This window comes from Diadema setosum, chromosome 13, assembly GCF_964275005.1.
Source record: "Diadema setosum chromosome 13, eeDiaSeto1, whole genome shotgun sequence".
NCBI lineage: Eukaryota > Metazoa > Echinodermata > Echinoidea > Diadematoida > Diadematidae > Diadema > Diadema setosum.
In genome coordinates this window covers 7,748,768-7,768,034 of record NC_092697.1, presented here as the reverse complement: position 1 = coordinate 7,768,034, position 19,267 = coordinate 7,748,768, and the positions used below count along the sequence as shown (strand labels likewise).

General features: G+C 37.7%; 1 protein-coding gene across 1 annotated transcript; it reads left to right on the top strand.

The window, feature by feature from the left end:
• Positions 1–332: 332 nt before the first annotated feature.
• On the top strand, positions 333–14,133 carry LOC140236737 (eukaryotic translation initiation factor 2D-like). The gene is made up of 13 exons (XM_072316663.1): positions 333–681; positions 3,642–3,832; positions 4,227–4,310; positions 4,828–5,023; positions 5,751–6,082; positions 6,377–6,491; positions 7,390–7,539; positions 8,147–8,314; positions 8,845–8,934; positions 10,063–10,155; positions 10,492–10,624; positions 12,311–12,485; positions 13,571–14,133. The coding sequence occupies exons 1-13, from the start codon at positions 626–628 to the stop codon at positions 13,609–13,611; spliced, it is 1,824 nt and encodes a 607-aa protein (XP_072172764.1). The 5' UTR covers positions 333–625; the 3' UTR covers positions 13,612–14,133.
• The last annotated feature ends 5,134 nt before the right edge of the window (positions 14,134–19,267 follow it).

Here is a 19,267-nt window from a genome sequence, read left to right as displayed (position 1 = left end):
CCTTCTTATAACAGGTGTGCGGTACATAAGGGGATGCACGAATTAAAAAAATTGCGCGAAGATAGATGGAATAAAGATAATAAAATATAGCCGTATCTCGAATTTACATGTCTGTTCACTTATCTGACAAATAAACGAACTATACTTGAAGATGATGCCATATCAGTTTCCTTTCTTGAATTAGTGATAGGAAAAAATGGTGAAATCGGCTTTCCATTGAAGGTAAAGTTTCACATACTTTCATAACATACCAGTTCAGATATACACTTGCGCTTTTATTTTCGTGTCATGATATGCGTTATCATTAGGGGAAATTTCAATTCATTTATTCAACAAACGACTTACGAGCAAACTATAGCCGATATTATGTTAGTGTTCAAAATAAACTTCAGATTGCTCAGCAAGATGGCGGTATTGAACCCCGATCATAGAAATGCGCTAATGCACCTGTGGAATTCTATTGTGCATCCATAGAAAACTGACAGATATTTGAATAATTACAGCCTGTTGGATCTCCGTCTCTTAAACCTCCTTGATCGAATCCAAAAGGTCTGACTGATTACTACAGAGGTGTCTTCCCCAGTTTATCATCTACTCAGTGTTGTGGTCCATCCAAGCCCCCAACATGTTCAAGAAGCCCTTTCAAGTCAAGGCCAACACACCCGTGAAGAAGTCATTCATGTGAGTACTATTATGTATTCAGAGTGAAAATAAAGTCAGAGATTATGTTATAAAAATCGTCAAAATGTTATGTCGTGAGTTTCCGCAAGAACTCACACAGTGAGAATCCGCTCAACGCCTCTGTATTGGCTAGCACCAGTCGTATTGTAATCTATACTTAGGTCCGTTATGCTATGTTAACACCATGTTCCTGGCGGCCATGGAAGCCTGTGGAGCCGGGAGAAGTGCAGAAATTGGGAAATGGGAAAACGTCCTATATCATAGGGTAAATGTCTTGCAGGGAAATATGTGCACAAAAAACAACAACAACCAAACTGCATCAACTGTAACAAGACGTAGGGAAATGTGCAAACGAATCCTACAATAAAGAAATGTGCAGATCATTTGAGTTTAAATTTTTACTTCAAAAGTATAGGCCTATATTATATATCAAAGCTGCGCATGAACCTTTACCATTTCCATTTTCTTGAAAACCCCTCTTTATACCCCGCTCTTAACTTGGCAGGTATCATCTTTAGGGTGATATGATGTCAATTTGTTTTAAAATGAGCTCCCCTCCCACCGTGCATGCATGGGTGGGTTGGAGCCTAAAAGTCCCAATGCTATGGATTCTTTTTTTTTTTATTTCCTCTAGAAACAAGTTAGTGCTATGAAGACATTGATGACTGTCATAGTTCCAAGTTTGCTTATGGCGAGTCCGGGAGTGCCCTGAACGAGCCGGGGTGGGGGATTGTGGGCGGACTTTTTCGCATTTTCAGCTTCTTCTTTACGTGTTATGCCTTTTGTGTGTTTACTACGTGACGATAATACTATATAGTTTGTGTTTTGATTTAATGTTTAGTTTCTTGTACAATTCGGGTGTCCCTTCGATGTAATATGTAATGTAATTTGTTTTAGATGTTTCCATACAGTGAACGAGTGACAAAAACGAATTTTCATGCCATGCATTTATACATAACTTGAGCAAATGAAGAAATGAAAGGAAATGAAAGGAAATAATGATCTTCAATATTAATCCTCTTCATAGGTATCATCACAATGTTTCTGTGATATTCAGTTCAATGCAATCAAGTTCAATTTTCTTTTTAATATCTTTCCATCGAGCAAAATACTGTACACGATACAAAGTATGCGAGCAAAAAGTAGAGAAACACACACTATAAAGAATGATATCAAATGTAAATGCGAATGAATGTTTAATAATATAAAACAAACAAAGCCTGCTTTGCAGAAATGACATTATGAAGTAAATAAAGCGATGGAATAGAGTGATCCACTAAAGCACAGCTTGTAGACTTGGATCCCTCGTGGGTTTAGGCTAAAAAAATATGCATATAACATAATCTATCCAAAATGTATCTACAATGAATAAAAATAATTGTCAACTGCTATGATAAAATCATATTGCGAACAATACTTGAATGGTACCAAAGATACAGATTTAAAATAAAATACCAATATCAATATTACTATACGGCAATATCCAGAAAATATCAATTTAGCCATTTGTACAAAGTAAATACGGTAACAAGAAAGAATGCATACACACAAAATACCGTTGGTCACGCAGAAAAAAGAAACGAAAAAGCAAAACAAAACTGCGACAAATTAAAAATGCGTATGTATAAGTAATCAAAAGGTATAATATTATGTGAACAAATGTACAATATTCAATGTTTGATATACGCCGATATTTTCCTCATTCATTTCGTTTTTGTCATCTTCATTTCAAATCTTTTTAATATCAAAACTTGAATTACAAAGATTCAATGAGTAAAATTAACAGCAGTACGGCATTCACATTTCACAATGTGAACAGATAAGTTAGATGGCGTCTTCAAGCTTTTGTAGATCATCTTTTTGAGGATCTTTTTGTAGATCATCTGATAGCTATCCTCTTGTCCCCCTTTTTTTAACAAGGCAAATATGCGGCCATCTTGGGTCCAAGCCACTTTGACAACATTGGCAAAGTCTGATTTTATGATCCAAAGTAGCTCACTTCGCATTTTGGTCAGACTTTCATGAATGTATATCGGGGTCCCTGAAGCGCTACGGAGAAGTTTACGTGCCCTGTAGATCTTATCACGACAGTGGTAGTTGGCGAATTTCACAATGATCCCACTTGGTTTGCCCCCTTTCCTTCTGCCAAGTCTATGACTTCGGTCCAAGTCCTTGCTCTCGATTCGAGTGTTCACTTTTTCTTTGCGCACTTTCACAACAGATTCATCTGTGTTTTCATTTTCTGATTCCTGGAGGCCATGGAAAATAAGGCAATTTCTTCGAGAATTTTATATTGTTTAGCCTCCTCGTTTTTGTAGAGTAACATGCCTTAGTTTGTTTTCTAGGTCGTCAATACGATTGTCCCTCATCTGAGGTTCAAGCTTAAAAGCAGCGTCCACAGAGTCTGCTACTTTTTTTTTTTTCGTGATAATAAGCCAGTTCCACTTTGAGCATGAGCAGAAAAAGGTCATCAGTACCGGCAGAGCATGTTGGTTTTTTATTCACTGAGATAAGCATCTGTGATGTGATGATTATTCAAGTGATCATTATGAGTGGTGCTTGCCAGCTTTTTTTCAAAGGGCAAATCAACCAGGCCATAGATTATTTTATGCATAGATATGATGCTGTTCATGTGACGCCTATATGTTCCAAGGTAAGTAGTTTGATGTTCTGGGGCATCTCCTCCATTCGAGCTTTGCTGCGAGTCGTGGTGCACATTGTGAGGCAATAAAATGTACGAAAGTCAGATAAAATTCACAGTTAGTTTCAAAATCCAATCAAGTCAGGGTTTCACATGAGGATAGCGATATACAGATGTCGAAGCCAGGTTTTTATATTGCACAATTATAGGTGACAGTGTTTTAGGCGACGAAGCGACGTAGCGAGAGACTTTAAAAAACACGTCCGTTCATGCCGAACGCCAAGTTTTATGTCATCTTGTGTGTGCTTCACGTATATAGACGGAAGCTGAGGAGCTCTGTCCTGGAGAAATTTGCGGGGATGACATCCGAGCAGGTAGAAATGGTACTCCCGAAGAAGGAAGAGATAACGGCCTTGAAGATTCTGACTCGCAAGGAAGACCACGTGGTGGTGTACGTTGTGGACGGTATCCCAGCATTCTTTGAGTGCGAGAAAGTTCTATATCCAACAGGTGAAGTTCCGCTCTGTCTCATTTGAATTTGCAATATCATGCACTAGTAATGACAGACAGACGTAAGTCTCACATGAAATCTTTTGAGACTACAAAAAGAAGAAGTCAAAATATTTTATTCTTTATTTCTTGTATCCTTGCAGTCGTCTGAATTTGCAATATCATGCACCGGTAAATGTCAGACAGACGTAAGTCTCTCATGAAATCTTTTGAGACTACAAAAAGAAGAAGTCAAAAAGTTTAATAGTTTGTTTCCTTTATCTCTTGTATTTTTGCAGTCGTTTGTTAATGCACAGGTAGTTAACTTCATAATAATTATCTTCTTAACCTGAAAACTCGAAATTGAAGCTTCATAACGTTTTGTTTCTTTCTTTCCCGCCATTGCTAATTATAGTCTATACACTGTGGAAGTGTCCTAATCTCTTACCCTGCTTCACTACATGGCCATCTGTCTTGGAGAAACTGAGAGGAGGAGCAGGTAATTAATATACTGTCTTCTCACACTGTCATAGTTGATGTAGCTGCCACTGCTTCCAGACTTGTGTATCTAATTTCATTTTTTTATATTTCGTTACCATGGAAACCTCAAAGCCAACGGCCATAGGAAAATTCGGGTGTATGAAACACGCAGTATTGTGTTTTCGTGTAGTTTTGAGGGTTGATTTCTGCATCGGTATTTAAATACTCGCGCTATTCAAAACAGTGCTTACCAGTGTTGATTTAAAAGACCAGCTTTATGCACGAATATGTCTAAGCTAACTTTTGGGACTGCACAAAAAACCGCCTCAAAAAACATGATGTTGTGATATTATGCTGTAGTAAAAATCCAATATGTAATGTGAGTCTGTTGTGAAGAGACTGATAGCAATATTCACTGAAAACTTTTTGTTTAACTAGAAGCACCAAGGCTGTGCTCATATTTCGATGTCTGATTGTGAACAAAGTGAATAAGGCAGGTGTTAAAAATATAAACTGTCTGCATCACTATTTCCTAGCTCTGATGCTGCCTGGAGTTGATGTACCACCAGAGGGCCTTCCACAAGTTGAAAAATCGCAGCTATGCGCCGTGAATCTGGTGGACAACCTTACTCCTGTCGCCATCGGAACTGCGGCTATGTCGTCCTCTGACATGGCGAGCGTAACGAAGGGAAAAGCAGTTCTCATATTACACTGCTTCGGAGATTGTCTGTGGTCTGTATTTCTGTCATGTTTTACTACTATTCACCGACTTGAAAGGAATGGTATATAGGGTTGTGCCATTGGATGCCTCAGAAACAAAATGAATAGGAATAGAATATCATTGTAAAGTTAAAAGACAGACATTGGGTCAGAAATAGGGATAGAATGGTTTATATAACTGTTTTGATACAGAACCTAGAATTTAAGAATAAGAAATCGACAATTTAAACTTAAAGCTAGACTGGTGTACCTTCTTTGTGGTATGCACATGGGGAAAAAAATCAATGACACGTTTCAGAGAATGTCGACGAACCTCAAACATGGTAGTAACTTTTGGTGAGGAGAAAGCCTTGTATATACGTATAGTTGACCGTCTTCGGAAATTCGAGACCGCCAAATTCTCCTCCATATAAAAGCGGTACCTCATAGGCGAGCTCGTTATAACGGGGTTTCCCGATATAAAGTGGTATGCATTGAGTTTTGATGACCTAATCACTGCATGTTATTTAGTTACGAAAAATAAAATTGTGATGTGAATCTCGCATTCCATTTTTCATAAATGATCATGACATTTTTTCCCGATATCTCTCAAAGCAAAACTATTATGTTTCATTAGACTTAGATAGAGTCTATTATATAGTCTGCAGGTGGTTAGCAGTCGATTGGTAAAATTTGTTTGAAAGAGAGCAGAATTAAGATTGAAAGTGAACTAAGGCATCCAAATTCCATCTCCTCATAGGGAAGCTGGCGATATGTCGGTGCCTCCACAGATCAATCCAAAAGACATAAGCCAGTTCGGAGCGGAGACGAATGGTGAAAATGATACAAATGGAATCATAGGCGGGGACAATCAGGCAGAAAGCGAGCAGAAAACAACGACAGAGGGTGCAGAAACGAAAGGACCAACATATTGCGGAGAAAATCTGAGAAATGGAGAAGTGAAGGAAAATGGCGTGGCTGAGGAGATGTCTTCTCTGCTGGTTCCTTGCAGCAATGGGGCCGTCGGAGGATTTGAAGAAAGGGCCCAAGGAGAGGAGGAGGAGGGGGAGAACTATGGGCTGTCTCCGACTGGTGAGTGCATCTGTGTGTGATATTTTCCGATGATTTTTTTTTTGTTTTTTATAGTAATTTTAAACCTGCAATTTGAAGCGGGCGTCGTAGAAAACGTCACTTTGTATATACGTATGTGTGTGTGTGTGTGTGTGTGTGTGTGTGTATGTAGGGGGTGGGGTGGGTGTGTGGGAGTTGAAACTGGGAGAGATTCATGTAATCCATTGGGCATACTTTTGAATTTGTGTCTGTTAGTAAGCCACCCTTTTTCTTAACCTCTAGTTATCGTATTTCTTCATATATTTTCATATCCAGACATGGACCACCTCCTGTACAAGTGTTTCTTGCACAGCCTGAAGGAGAAAGTGAAGCCGTCGGACTTGCCCCTACTTACCAGCTCCTTCTACCGGAACTATATCTTACCATGCTGGTGAGTTGCATACCCCTCATTTCAGTACGAATGACATAAATATGATATTAGAGAGAGTGTGTGTCAATGATTGTTGATATTTTGTAGCGTGATGAATAACTGTGCCAGTATATGAAAAAACAACAACGAAACGCTCTGAGCAAATATGCTTAGCGACAAACAGATGTCCTTTGCAATGAATATTCAATGTTTTTTCTTCCAATTCTCCGGTACACTACAATAGGTTAATGGAAGCATGATTTTACATTCAAGGTTGATGAAATGTATCGGTTGTTCAAATTAGATGGTGACAAAATGCTGTTAAGGCGAAAGAACAACTATTTCGGCATTGGTGTTTCTTTGATTTGATTTGATTTGATTTGATTTGATTTGATTTGATTTGATTTGATTTGATTTATTCATTCCTGTATTATCATTGTACATGAACACACATGTACATGTATATATACATACATTGTTGGAGCCATACATATACATAAACATCAGTTGTTAACAAAATATTTTTTCTTCATTGCCTTTACACAATGTACAGCAGAAACGTATCAGCAATACAACCGTACAATGAACAATACATGGAATGCTATCCTAATAGCCCGAGGAAATCTGTGAAGAATTTATTATGATAGTGGATTATTTATTGTACAGTAAGTTGTTGGGGTTTTTTGCGGTTTGGAAATTTTTGGAAATTCATGTTCTTCATGGCTATCACAAAAATAACAAGTGAATGTTTTTGGAATAACAAATTAAGCACTATACAAGAATACTCTCAAACACACAAAATTGTGAACGGGTGAAGTTCACTGACACTGAAATTAGCAAAGTGCAAGCAATGAATGCTGCACAGGTTTTCACTTTAACAAAACTCTCGCGAAGTCAAAGTTCTCCCAAACTCTGTCAGTCCAAAGGGCAAAACGCTGGACATCAAGAAGTCAAACTACAAGAAGGTGTCCACGTTTCTCGAGGCAATGCAGGAAAAGGGATTCTTGGATATTAGGAATGCCACAGACGGTGTGGACAACGTCATTGCCATTTACAGAAACCACGATGAGTAAGTCTCTTTGTGTTTTGTTTTACCGGACATACGTAGAATACTTCGATAGATCCGGAGCAGACTTATCACCAAAATAGTGTGTTGCTCAGTCTTTGATTGATGGTACAGTGTATGAACTACAGTGCACTCCCGTTATAACAAAAAAGCATATAAAGAAATTCCGGTTACAACGAAGTAAAAATTCAGGCCGCAACATTATCCGCTTAATGTTTTTATTGTTTTTATGTTCGGCATCACTTTTCCGTCGTCGCGTTGCCGTTGTCATCGTCGTTGTCGTCGTTGGCGGCGGCGGCGGCGACAGCGGCGCACCAGTAGCACAAGTAGGCCTACGCACCATGCACCTAAGGATGCCGGTCAATTTCGAATATTGGCTAAATGCGATAAGAGCAATGGTCAAAATGTCAATGAGTTACACTGAAATAAAATATCTTCACTCATAAATTGCGATTGGCGACATATCGTTTGGCGTTAACCTTGTTGAGTAAACTATTTGCATGCAAGTAGAGTGCACTGACACATTTTTATCTGTTTATTATTTTTTTTTTTTTAGATAAAGGATTAATTTCGTCGGCATGCTAATATTCCAATTAATCATTCCATGCAGTATCAAATCACTTGTACCTACTGAGAACTCGAGCGAGACTCCAGAATCCGCGGCAGGATCTTCGAAGCAGACTCTGGGTAGCAAGGCTCCGGAAGGACCGCCCGAGTTCCGGATGTGGTACCGCGTCACCTCAAACGTAGCACCTATGCTTCAGTCCAGCGGGTTCCAGTGAGTCCGCACTGCTGAATTTGGCCTCTGATCATGTAGTGGATTTTTAATGAACTAACCAATCAAAAGCTACTGGTGATAGCCCCATCTTCCCAGTAGGTTGCCCACATCTACACGTTCTAATGATTTATCGTTCTTATTGCTCTAATTTTTTAAAGTTCTTTATCATGTCAATCATCACCCATACACCCTCTCGTTTGATATAATTATCATTATCAATAGCAATAATGATATGTTATTTGCTGGTAGAGAAGTTGACATCAAAAGGTGAACAGGATATCATGCCATACTTTGATTTCACTTTTGGTTTAATTCTTTAATTTTTTATTATTTTGATATGGGATAAGATCAATTTATGTACATGAATTTAAGGCTATATATGGCATAATATACATGATTATATACGTGTGGGCAGCTGAGGCAGCTACTCACAGGATGAACTTTATATTCATAGCAAAAAAGTCTGAAGGCAAGTCTATAATCTCTTCTCTTCACATTATTTTCTCCGATGATTATGATTCATGTGCAAGGAAGGGTACGTGGATGACCAACAAAGAAGTGCGGGATGCAGTGACAAACTACGTCAAGAATAAGAGTCTGGTTGACCAAGAGAATCAGGGGTAAGTATCAAAGTCAGAAATTGCTATATGTTGTTGTAGCGAAATCAGTCTGTCCGCAGCGGGTTGGGTCGGAAGAGTTATATTTGTAGTTTCTTCTTTTGAATTACGTGTAGTTATCTGAGTAAAACAAGATCAAACTGTTGAAATAATAATCACAGAGAAATCAAGTTTGTAAAGTTTCTGCTTTTGAACAACCAAATATTCCTTTTTGCATGAATACTATTTCTATTTTGTTTTACATTGTATATCTACTATAGTCCTCAGTATACAAATAGAGGAATTAGACTTCTGCAGATCGAAAGCCCTTTTACTATGACATTTTGATTTACCCTCTTCTAAATCATCCTCAGTTCCCTGGGAAATGATTAATCCAAAACGACAGAACGTGTTTTCGTCAGACAACTTAAACATCGACAGTGGCACAAAAAGAAAATGCACAGCACCATAAAAACTCCTGTTAGCTAAACAGATTTTTAAAAAAATGCTATATGTTTGCATACGTGAGAGAACTGTAATCAAAATTCTGATGTGCAGTGCTGCTCTTAGTTCTACCTAGTATATAGTGCATATTATGAGATTGGTTTAGTATACAACAAAAACTCTTGGAAACTTTTGCGTTATAAAAGCGCATCCAAAAGAGCTTCCTTTATCATGTGTGGTGTTTCTTGATGGGTGCGTGTGTATATACTCTGACCGATATGTATATGTGTTGCTCTGTTTAAGGTGACTGAAATGGCTTAGCCGTCTCAGATGATGGGTGAGATCATGGTGTCTTTGACGTAGTCTACCTAGAGCATAATCTAGAAATATATCTTACTCTGTAGGCCCTACATAGAAAATGTGTTGGCCTAATTTGTAACTGTGATGCACGCATCAAAAGTAAATGAGTATCATTATGACAGGTATAAACAATTTTCAACAAGGGTGAATTTCTAAAAGTTATATGACATCGTTATATAGGCCTATTTTTTCAGTCTTGTTTCACATTTTTTTTCTCATTTCACTGAAATATTGGTCAGTGCTATAGCTAGTTGTCTTAAGTTGCTACCAATCAAAAAAAAAAAAAAAATACTGCCATTTGAGTGAAATTTCCTTCAAATTATGACTATGTTTTGACTTCCTATCTAGTCAAGTCATCCTGGATCAAATCCTCAAGGATGCCATCATAGACGAATCAGAGGAGAGTGTCACTCTGCTGAAATGGAAACAGCTATTTACAAGGTAAGAGCTATTCTTTCAAAATAATGTAGATGCTTTTGAGGGTGTATACACGATTGGAAATGAAGACTTGATGGGGAAATTGAAAATTTATTTCATATTATAGTACAGAGCAAATTGCGGATGAGCATCACGAAAACGTCATAGTGTGTTTGATTATTCACAATTTTTTATTAAACTTTAACAAAGTCATTGCTTTCCGAGTAGTTTTGATCGGAATTGTTCACACTTCCATTGTCCTGTCCTGTTCCAATTATGATTTTACTTTGAGTCGCACGAACTGATTTTCAGGATCGACTCCCTTTAAAGCATGCGTCCATCTCTTCATCTTATAAGCAGATTCCTTCACAAGATGAACTCCGGATACGAGATTGTCTACCCCGGTCTGCCGGCCAGCAGCAGCCCCCGCATTCACGAAGGGCAGGTCCAACCCATTAAACTGAAGGTGAAGACCAAAGCTGGCAGGAAATGGGTGAGGCATTGTAGATTAATGTTGCCGATAATTTCTGTGCCATTGTACAAGTAGTCTTGACAGGCTAGAGGTTAAAACTTTGTTAACCGTTCAACCAACGTTATTCAATATTCTTATTTCCAGGGTGCTCCCGAATCCGAATCTGGGATCTTTTTAATGACCTGATGGAAGAATCCAAACAGATAAGAAGCGAAACGCACAGGCACAAATTATGTTTTGTGTTGTTATGCCGTCCACTGTCCCTCGGACAGGACATACAGTCCCCCACCCTTACACACATCACTCAGGTGGTCATCTGTACCGCATGCGGGTTCCCAATTTGAACACAGCCATAATTTTATGATGTGACTTTTTTTCTGTCTTTTAGCGACATATAATACAGTGTACTCCCGTTAAAACGAACACGGTTATAACGGAATGCTCGTTACAACGGAATGAAAATTCAGGTCAAAAGATTAAAATAATCTAGGCCTACATTCATTTATGCATTGCACTTTACTGTTCGGTTATAATCAAATTTTGATGTAACCAAAGAAACCCGCCGGTCCCGACAACCATAAGGACTTCGTTATAACGGGAGTGCACTGTACTTATTGTTTCCACGTCATGCGTGGCTAATTTTAATGATGTAGGAAGAAGAGGGAAGAAAGAGGGAAGAAAGATGACATAAGGAGGAGGAGAAAACACTTCTTTCTGCATCAATGACAATATTTACAGAACACGATTGCATTCCAGTTCGATACGTTGGTGTATCGTGTCCACTGGCGTGCGTTTATACACTACATTTCTGTGCGTGTATGTGCATGTGCATGTTTTCAGTTTTCATTGCGTAATAATATATCCTACCGTGTTTTTTTTTTTTTCAATTACAACACTGTATTTTGTAAGTGAATGAAGTTTATTTCATTTTCTAATTAACGAACCTCAATACATTTTCGGATTAGTGAACGTTCGGAATAACGAACCATATTTCATTTTCGATTTGACTAACCTTCCGAATAACGAACCTTTATTTTCGGATCGGCAAAACTACGGAAAATGTATCTTCGGAATAACGAACCCTTACTCATCTTCGGATCGACGGACCTTCGGAATAACGAACCCTTACTCATCTTCGGATCGACGGACCTTCGGAATAACGAACTGTGACCAAATATACCCTTACAAGAAAACGGGCGGGATGTGATATGCCGACTTATCCTGGCTTGCCCCTGTATGACTAGAAATATTCAAGAAACGGTATCAGCCAGGCACGCGATGCCACACTAGAAAAATATCAGCACCTGACATGCACTTTTATCTGTCGATCTATCTACCTATTAATCTATCTATCTATCTATCTATCTATCTATACTATCTATGTGCATATCTATCCATATATATCTGTCTATCTGTCTATCTATCTATCTAGACCCTATATACTATCTATCTGTACATATCTATCTATCTATCTATCTATCTATCTATCTATCTATCTATCTATCTATCGATAGATAGATATGTATAGATATAGCTATCTATCTAATGTTTCTACGTATCTATCTACCTACCTGTCTATAATCTGTCTGTCTCTCTTTATCTATCTATCTATCAATCTATCTATCTATCTATCTATCTATCTATCAATCTATCTATCTATCTTTGTCTGTCAGTCTGCCTATAAATGTCTCTCTCTCTTCTACACAGATCACACTGATCAGCAATCTACAGCAGTTCAACGTGGATCCAAAAGAATTCGCCCACCGCCTGAAGATCAAGATAAAGGCCAGCACCACGGTAAAGGAGAGTGAAAATGCCAAGGAAGGGCTACGAGTCACTGTGCAGGGCAACCAAATCAAGTTTCTTAAACATTTCTTGACAGGTGTGTAAAATTTGTTTTTACAATTTTTTTCTCTCTTGTTTGGTATTTCTAAGACTGGAGGAGGTGGGGTAAGGGGATGGTAAGGATATATGACGTCATGTGTTTCTTGTATTATCTGCTGTTATGTAATTGAGGTAGATATAACTGTGGTTTATCAGTACAAAGACCAGCGTAGCTTTCCTCTTCAATTGATTGTAATGATCTGTCACGCATTGATGCAAGTAGATCATTAAATCGTATTTTCTGAAGTGATCATGATATTCATCAAATGATCCTCTCTACCTTGCCTTTTCTTTTCTATGACTCACTTCGGTTTTGAGTCCTTCTATTCCAGACTCGGGGTACTTTAGCGTTTCAAAAAGCATCTATAATTTCTTTGATGTACATAAGTTAAGTGTGTAACTCTGAATTTCTTTTGATCATATAGGATAAGGATGGTATGATTGTGATGCCATAAGTATTTTCTTTACAGAATATCTGATTATTACATCCTCCAACAGGGGCTGGTCCAGGAATTCCGTAAAGGGGGGGGGGGGGGAGAGAGAGACGAATTTAAAATTCAGGCCGCAGCATTATCCACTATGTGTAGTTTATTGTTTATTTGTTCGGTTATAACGAAATTTCGATATAACGAAAGAAAACTGCCTGTCGTGAAGACTTCGTTTTAACGGGAGTCTGCTGTATTTGGTTGTGTGCTTGTTTGTCCGTATTACTGGAAATATCATGAACAGATCTTAATGAAAGTAAAACAGGTCCAGTATGGTAAAGGGCCCGAACATGTGATTTACTTTTTACGGTGATCTGAATCATGACCCAGATCCAGGATTTTGATATTTCTAAAGGATGCTGCATATTCAGACCTTTTGCATTAGTGACCCTTTGATTTTGGTCGAGGTTTACTTTTCTTACTGTGCTTCTAGTTATTTTAGAATGCATTCCGTCTCTTTCTTCCACCTTTCTTTTTTATAAATCTGTAGGAGGCATAAGGAAATTTTAACCGTTCTACGCTAACTTCTGTCTTATGATCTGTGCCTGTGTCTATCATTTTTTTTTTTTTTTTTTTTACTGTTCATTTGTTCCATCAGATCAGTACAAGATCCCCAAGAGGTACATCGAAGAACTGTAACAAGCTCCAGAAGCAAAGACAAGAGATGATATCCAGCATTGTCCTCGGTTACTCCACCGAACATGTACGTGTATTTCAGATAGTCCTCAAGTCATAGCAGCTATGCCTTGTACTATAATGTATCTATATAGTCATGTCTCAACACTAGCATAATGATCACCGGACGATGATTAGGAAAGACTTGTTTTTGTTTTGTTTTGATTTTTATTTTCTTCCCTATATACTGTAAATGACATACCAGCACATTTTATTTAAACTTGGCTGTACAACAGAAATTGAGGCAATCAAACTCGTACTGACAAATCATGTGGACGATACACCACAGTGGTGAATTTCTCTTTGCAGTGTAATATTTACCAGATTAAACTTTATCCTTTCATGTTAATGGCACTTGAAGTTGCTGGAATAGATTTCGAGGAATAAGACAGTTTGGAGTTAGCTCATGTACACATTGGTACATGTGACTTCTTTCTTTCTTTAGTTGATTTCATAAGCACTTCACACATTTTAAAATTGACTTAATGCATATAAGCTTGTCTGTACGTAACAATCTAAGTTCAAACAAAGAATGGTATGGTCCGTGAATTATCACATGGGAGAAGCATCCATTTCTGTATTTCGCATTGAATTTTTATTGACAAACGCCACAGTTTCTATTGAAATTGCCAAATACCAGGCTTGCTGTCAGGTGGATGTGCTTTATGGCCGGCACCATTTATAAAGATCACATGAATAATTATATAAATATCACAAATGCTGATCTGAGTAAATCTAAAAGCTAACATTCATGTTGGTACAAATGATTTCATTTTTTTTTTTTTGCATGCACAATATATACTTTTGCAATCAACTTTTTATGATCGATGATAATAAATGGAGAAGTAGACATTTACGAAGGTTGAATAGCTGCTGTCAAAGGTGGTATATCGACCAGGCATGCCCTGCTTTAACGAGAGTATGATAGGTACATGTATAGGTACAGTGAACTATTGTAACGAACACGCTTATAACGAAACTCTCGTTACAACGCAACGAAGTAAAGATTCGAATAAAACTGTTATCTACGTATACCTTTCTATAGTTTATTGTTCGGCTATGACAACTTTTCAATATAACGAAAGAAAACTACCAGTCCCAAGGGCTAAAATGATCGTTAAAGGGCTAACGGGATCCATCTGTAAATTGATAATTATTGTGACCCATCGTGAATCATAAGATTCGGGTATTAAAGTTATTATCTACATATACGTCTATAGTTAATTGTTCGGCTATGACAATTTTCAGTATAACGAAAGAAAACTGCCAGTTCAAAGGAATTCGTTATACCAGGCCTAACGGGTTTCACCTGTACATACATTTGTAACAGACTTACACATGCGGCCTCTGTCACTTGTCCAGTCCGAGGGGCAGGGTTCTTTTCCTCTTACTGTACACAGGGGATGACACGATTTACCAACAACTCTACTTAACTAGACCTACCGGGACTCAAACCAGAGCACTTGACTGTAAGGTAAATGCACTTCTGACTGGACCCCTTTGCTACCCTATTGACCATTGCATGTCCACCTAACTTTGACGCCCTCTTCAGAGGTAGTACATGTAGAAGGATTTTCATCCTAGCTTTCCGCTCTCCCTGACCTTCCCCAAAAGTGTAGCAGTGTGAAAACAAGCTGTAATAATATTGAGAGCGACGAACTCCCCACACGATGCAACAGACATATTCTGTACAGCGCTGCAGTCAAGGGCAACATCAGAAATATCAAAGCATGTCCAAGATGTTCTGTCTGTAGATATGCAAAAGCAATATCTTATGAACCTTTACATAAGTAAGTGTATGCAGAAGACATACAGTTTAAAAATGAAACGGTAAATCAATATTTTAAATGTCACTCCTCCAACGTTTTTGTATGTTAGATTAAACACTCAAAATGTTATTATTTACCGTGAATTTTCTGAAATGATGGTTCAACATTTTTGAGTGTTAGACGTAATAACAGAAGGTCTGAGGAATGACATTTAAAATGTTGATTTACCATTTCATTTTTTTAGACTGTACAAGTGACATGCAACATATTTTGTAATAAAATCAAAATGGATACCATGTTGTATATCGCTGCCGCCCAGTTTATTCCCTTCAAGTGGTCACCCATATTCTCACATACACAGGTTCAACAGTAGCATTGCTAATTGTTATGCCATTCAATAATGAGAATCAATACAAAATGGATAGCGAGAAATCTGATAAAATTTGTGTAACAAGGTTTAATTGTCATAGTTTTAGGTCCTTGTTATGACGAGGTTTCCTTGTACTACGCTGTATATTGCTCGTGATGATAATTTTGTGCATGTGCATGTTTTGTGACATGAATATTTCAATGTAAATATACCTGTACATCAAAGAAAATCAAATAAAATATTCAAGAGATTATATAACTGCAGGCTCTTGTGTGTGTCTAACTCTTCTCGCCTATCATGTCATCTTCTTGTTTTAGAGATGGGGGGGGGGGGGGGGTGATAGAGCAAGAGAATAATGATATTGATAATATGGTGCTTTAATAGCACACATCACTGCCATCAATTATGTCTCTATGTGCAAGCTTTAAGAATTCAACAAGTGAAAAAAGACAGCTAGAAATCTACTCATTCAAAATGTTTTTGAAATAAATGTGTTTTTGGTACGGTGTTAAACTTTGAAGTCATGGTCAAGTCCTACAGTAAGATGGAATAAAATTCCAAAGCAGAGGGGCAGAGTGAGCAATAATGATTGCTGTCCATACACCTTGGACTATGCAAAAGATCTTTCTGAGCTTATCCGAGATTGCGGGAGGGGACATACAAAGTACTGCGCTAAAGATTCACCGAGATATTGGGGCCACTGAATGGACACATTCCTGCTAGTAAGTCAGAAGCAGTACTTCGAACTTTATGCTGATAGGACTGGAAGCCAAAGATATCGTGTTAAAATTTGTTTTACTTGAGACTGTTTCTTAGTGTGGATAATCAATCGTGCTGCAAAGTTCTAAATTGCCTGCAGCTACTATAACTGATAATCTGGCATATACAGCAAACTATTACAGTACATGTAGTAGCCTAGATGACATGTCATGTGAGCTTGTACAAGCTTCTCATTGTTTGTTTGTTTTTTAATGTAAGAGCTCACAAACCTCTCCAAGTTTACAAAGAGCAAGAGAAGCTGCTCTACATTTTGCTGGAACAAACTTGTTCATAACCATATTCTGATGAAGTATCACACACAGGTTTCTGGCTGTTGGGGGTTGGGGGAGCAATTACCGTACACGCATCATCTAAAACAGAAATTGCAGTCCTCTGCGGAATCAAAATGAAACATGTAAATTTGGGGGGTTTTGAAGGGTTTTTTATCATTCTATTTGAGACTGTTCAGGTGGACTACTGCTTAACCTTGCATCATGAAGGTAATACTGTACGTGTATTGTCTAAATGAAACACATTTGTCAATCGTCGGTATAAGAAATCCCTGACATACCATTACACCTAACTACATAACCTAGGGGAGATGGGTATGTGTTAAATTGAATCAGTCCAACCTCCACCAGCAAACCTTAGGAGAATATCAATACTTGGTACATGAACTGATGATTCAGACCCATTTGGTACTATTTTCTGTTTGTGTCTAGGAAAAGACAAGAAAGGAAGTCAACAATATAGAGATAGCAAAGAGGATGGGTGTATTGAATTTTGAAGTTGAGTGAGTGGAAAAAGTGTGAGCGCATAGTATACTATGAACTAGATAATAATTCATACACCTGTATATCTAGGCATTGCAAGCACATCTCAGTTGAGGGATTAGAGTGTAATACATAGTAGCTTGAGAAAGATAGGGGAGAGAGAATGTAAATAGAGAAAATACAGTGCACTCCCGTTATAACTAACATGGTTATGACAAAATTTTGTTACAACAAAGTGAACATTCAGGTCCAAAAGTGATTACCAGTTACTGTAGTTTCTTTCTATACTTGTTCCACTTTAACAAAATGTCAATACAATGAAAAAAAACTGTCAGTCTAGCTGGAATTCGTTATAATGGGAGTTGCCTGTACTGATGTTCTTGGAACACCACTTACAATGCATGAACAAAGGAGCCATACTTTCTTGATATGACTTGTAAATCTTTATTTCACACGAATGAGATGGACGGACTAAACCTGTAGTATGAAAAAATAGGACACTTCTCCTGCTAAATCCAGTTTAGTAAAGGCAGTACTACAAAATTACAATGTAGAAACATTTGCAGTACACAATGATTGTTTAAATTTCAAAGCTGCTCTTACATGACGCAATTCTTGAAAAATTAATTCACTTGACCTTTAACCCTAAAAAGACTGGGGGGGGCCCTAAAAGGCCCCCCCCCCCCCCATTTTGTGCGATTACTCGGTAACGCGCATTGCTTTCACCGCGACGCTCTATGACTTTTTTCTTTTGAGTTTCCCGCACATTTTGGCACCAAATTTGCGACGCCCGGGGTATGGTTCTGATGTTACATGTATGTAACTTTTTGTACGTGCACATCGGACTGAAAATGGCTCCAAAATGTGATTTTGTGTACAAAGTGAATGCAAATTGATATTTTTCACATGGTTCATATAAATATGCTTATTTTTACTGTCAATGGCTGAAATCAATTTGTTTTAGCAGTATTGTTCTTCAAAAACGTCTGACATAAAATTTTGCTTAAAAAAAGACAAAAACAAAGGTCAAAAAACAAGGAAATACATAAGAAATTATTTTGATACCAAATTTTTTTTCAAGTACATTTGCTAAGAATGCCACAAAGAGTATTTGGACCAAAAATTTGCACTATTGGATCTTTATTTACTGATTTATAGGAAAAAGTCTGATTTTTGCATAAATTGGCATAATTAATTGATATAAAATAAAAAAAGATTATTTTGGAAAATCTAATTATGTGATCTTGTAGATTACATCGCATACTACCATTGTGCAAATTTTCGCAGTGATCGTGCAATCCACGGCCGAGATCTCAAGGGGGGCCCTTTACCCCCCCCCCCCCCCCCCCCCCCAGTCTTTCCAGCTACCAAAATACCCAGTCTTTTTAGGGTTAAAGGGCAATTCCGGACCACTTAAAATTTGACGCGCACATCACTGAAAATTTGATCGAAATGGAATAAAAAAAACTAGAGGTTCTGAAATTGAGAAGTTTCAATGATTTTTGCGAAATGGTTCTTAAACAATCAACATGAATATGTAAATGAGGACAATGATGATGTCATTGTCTCACAAGTTGCCGGAATTGTCCTTTACGGTAATCGCGCATTAACAGGCTAAATGAGGGTTTTGATTCATAGTAGACTTGTGTACCTGCTCCATAATACATGTACATGTACTTACAAAAATGTATTACAAGTTCATTTAAATTGTGTGGACACCAGTTTTAACTGTTGCACATGAATAAGAAAATAATCTCAATGGAATGATACTTGTGGGAAATAATGCATGAAAGACTCTTATTTTGTTCAAATATTACCCTATCTTGAGAGATTGAAAGCACTGTATTTTGACATGTACACCAGATTAGGTGTTATGCATCTATGCGTATTTACACGAGAGGTGATAAATATCTAGAGAATGAGCATTCCGAATATATGGGTTAAAAAAA

Coding starts and splice junctions, on each gene's coding strand:
- LOC140236737 (XM_072316663.1), top strand. CDS start 626: ATGTTCAAGAAGCCCTTTCAAGTCAAGGCCAACACACCCGTGAAGAAG. Junction 682..3,641: donor CCCGTGAAGAAGTCATTCAT/GTGAGTACTATT, acceptor TCACGTATATAG/ACGGAAGCTGAGGAGCTCTG. Junction 4,311..4,827: donor GAAACTGAGAGGAGGAGCAG/GTAATTAATATA, acceptor ACTATTTCCTAG/CTCTGATGCTGCCTGGAGTT.